Source organism: Hevea brasiliensis, chromosome 8 (genome assembly GCF_030052815.1).
Source record: "Hevea brasiliensis isolate MT/VB/25A 57/8 chromosome 8, ASM3005281v1, whole genome shotgun sequence".
NCBI classification, from domain to species: Eukaryota; Viridiplantae; Streptophyta; class Magnoliopsida; order Malpighiales; family Euphorbiaceae; genus Hevea; species Hevea brasiliensis.
In genome coordinates, this window is record NC_079500.1 from 7,766,836 (window position 1) to 7,769,927 (window position 3,092).

The 3,092-nt window shown below is 34.9% G+C and overlaps 1 protein-coding gene across 1 annotated transcript; it reads right to left on the reverse strand.

Annotated features, from left to right (window-relative positions):
* Nucleotides 1-400: 400 nt before the first annotated feature.
* Nucleotides 401-2,831, reverse strand: LOC131182250 (NADPH-dependent pterin aldehyde reductase-like). Its single transcript, XM_058151185.1, has 5 exons — nt 2,490-2,831; nt 2,322-2,391; nt 2,025-2,218; nt 1,599-1,771; nt 401-653 (listed from the first exon to the last, which is right to left on the reverse strand). Exons 1-5 carry the CDS (start codon nt 2,733-2,735, stop codon nt 584-586), a joined length of 753 nt encoding a protein of 250 aa, XP_058007168.1. The 5' UTR covers nt 2,736-2,831; the 3' UTR covers nt 401-583.
* Between the last annotated feature and the right edge of the window lie 261 nt (nt 2,832-3,092).

Genomic DNA, 3,092 nt, shown 5'->3' on the forward strand with positions numbered 1-3,092 from the left:
AATTTATCATAAGAGTGCACCATTACTGCAGCCGAATAATGCCAGATATTTATTATCTTCAATATACATTGACAAATACTAAAACTGAGAAGAAATTAACATACAAATTTAACAAGAAAGAGAAATCCAATTTGTAGCATGCTCATGACAAGTAAAATGGTTGGATAGCAATACATTTTCACTGCATGAACAATTATAGTTAATTTCATGATAAAAAGATTAATGACATACCCCCAACAGCTCATTGATTATAGGTAATTTCATGATCAAAAGCTCAATCCATATATCACAACCATCAGACCTTAAAGGTTAGACGCCACATTCCTTTGCCTCAGCCAACCAGTGCATATAAACAATGAACATAGTAAGTTCCTCCTCTACCTAAAGACTATTTTCAGTAAAAAATATGGAATTCGTGGTAATTCAATTTTAGTATTGACTGGTGAAGAATTTTTTGTTTGAAAGGCGTGATACTGTTCATAATGAATAAATGCCCAAATGGTGATGATGAACTCTCGTCACAGTGAGAGACGTGCTACCATATGCTTCTCTTTGAGCATCATTACAGCCTCAGAAAATTTCATCACACTGTAAGAGATGCACCATTATCAGCTCCTGTTAGATTGAGTATCATTGTAGCTGCCTTTGAGGCCCTGATGATTCATGAGCAACAGGTTAAGTGAAAATTAGAAAAGCCTCCAGGATTTTCACAATTAGAAATGGAGTAGAATTTATTTAATATATATTAACAAGCAATATCAACACAAAGTCAGTGAAATATACATATAGTATAAACCTAAGTTGGTGGCACAACTGCACAAGTTGGTTACTAGACCTGATATACATGCGTCACAACTCACAAAGAGACCTGTCTGCACATGGAAGCCATGTCGTATAAATTGGCCAACAGCAGCATGAGACTTATTGGTATAAAATAGTGGTAACTTATTGGTATAAAATAGTGGTAAGAGGATAAGAAGGTTCTTCTGTGTAGAATATGAATGAGAGAGAAATTATATAAATTAAATCTACAAATTATTACGTCCATTTCATTTTTTTTTCCCCATGTCAATGAAGTTCATTGCCTATCATATTTATAAAGAAACAAAAATAAATTGAGAGTGAGGCATCAAGGCTTTGCCTCAAGTTTGGAGGGTTACATTACTTCATAACTAAGACAAGCTTCTTGGCATTTAACACACAATGAGCAGATCCATAAACAATTTCATCATGTCTCTGACTTCACATGTTAACATTGCAACTTAGCTCCATTTCCTATGGTGATATAATTGCTCTATCTCTGGGAGTTTCTGGTTCAAGAAGATTTTGAGAAACAAAGTAGACACTAATAAAGGACATGTAACAAATAAGTTCTGCAAACTGTAATTTTCAGTAAAAGTTTATACACAGGATAAGATTTATACTCGTGTTTTTACAGGAGCAACAGCTCAATTCAATGATCATTTGCAAGTTTTTCTTCAATGGAAGTAACATAATTACATGCACAGACTGTTAAAATGGGAACAATGTGCAGACAATTTTTTAAAAATATATATAAGTAAGCATATAGATAATTTAATTGAAGGAAAACTAATTACCATGCATCGGGTTCCTGGTAAATTGAAGCTGAAGTGCCAAAGCATGACTGGAGCATTTCAGTGTGTATCACTCCCGGATTAAGTGCAATAACTGCCATCCCATCAGGCAACTCTTTTGCAACTGATCTGGTCAAACCCTCAACAGCCCATTTAGATGCACAATAAGGCGCAACCTGTTAAAATATAATCAGATGAAAATCTGGAAAGTGAACTTGAAAGGAAGAACCAACATAAAGCAGAGGATAAACATTTAGCACAAAATCCTACTACCATAAGCGTTGACACTCCACCAGCAGACATCACAAATAAAAACTAGCATTTGTTGAATGAGCTAAATCCCACATTTTTATACTGATTTTACAATCAATTAAAAGGAAACATTAGAGCATGGCTACAGAAAATCAATTTTGAGGAAATTCATCTTACCAGGGCAGCACCGGATCTTCCCCATCCAGAAGAGAAGTTAACAATAATTCCTTGCTTGTTGGGTAACATTAGAGGGATGAAGTGACGCAAAACATTAGCTATTCCTTTCACATTCGTATCAATTACAGCGTCAAACTCTTCCTCTGGAACTTCCCATATCTTGTTGTTTCTGTTAATGGTACCCGCATTGTTCACTGTTTAACAAAATTAACAAGTAAAGGAATTTTCTTTTTTTTTTTTTTAAGAAAATATTAAAATTTAAAAAGAAAAGGGAAATTTTTGTATATGAAAATTCACCTATGATATCTGGAACACCCTTCTTTTCTATTACAGCTCTTGCCAGCTCTTCGACGCTACTATTAGACCTCTAACAATCGCCCGCCATTGAAATTAAACAATTAAAAACCAAAATAATGAAAGAAAGATTAAAAATTGATCAAGAAAATGTAGAATGGGGGGAAATACCACGTCGGCGATGAGGAGCAGGTGGTGGTTGTTATGGTCGGAGGAGAGTTCAGATTGGAGGGAATTGAGCTTATCCTGAGCACGAGAGCAACCGATGATGGTGTGACCTCTCTTGGCTAGTTCTAGAGCTAAGGCTCTGCCTAGTCCTTTGCTCACTCCGGTAATCATTACCGTCTTACCGCCAGAGCTCGCACCTGCAGCTCCAGCCGCGGCTCTGTTAACCGCCCCAAACGACGCCGTTTTCATCTCATCTGCAGCGGAGGCAAACCGCTAAAGGGAAATGACATGATTCAGATAGAAGGCTCTGTATTTGAAGTTTCAATGGTAAGGGCTTTTGCCGCTCTCCGGGCCATTGTCACATTGTGGTATACATATCCTATGGCAGATTCTAGATGCACTGCCTGGTTCCTTGATATGGCTCACAAGTTAGTCATATTTATTTAGATTAATATTCATTTTAATTTATAAATTAAAAAATTATTTAAAATAAATTAAAAGTAAAATAAAATTATATATTTATTTTTAAAAAATTTATTAATCAAGTAAAATATTATATTATTTTAATAATTTAAAAAAAATATTAATACTATTTTTATTTTAATA

Coding starts and splice junctions, on each gene's coding strand:
- LOC131182250 (XM_058151185.1), bottom strand. CDS start 2,735: ATGAAAACGGCGTCGTTTGGGGCGGTTAACAGAGCCGCGGCTGGAGCT. Junction 2,392..2,489: donor TGCTCCTCATCGCCGACGTG/GTATTTCCCCCC, acceptor GGCGATTGTTAG/AGGTCTAATAGTAGCGTCGA. Junction 2,219..2,321: donor GGGTGTTCCAGATATCATAG/GTGAATTTTCAT, acceptor TTTGTTAAACAG/TGAACAATGCGGGTACCATT.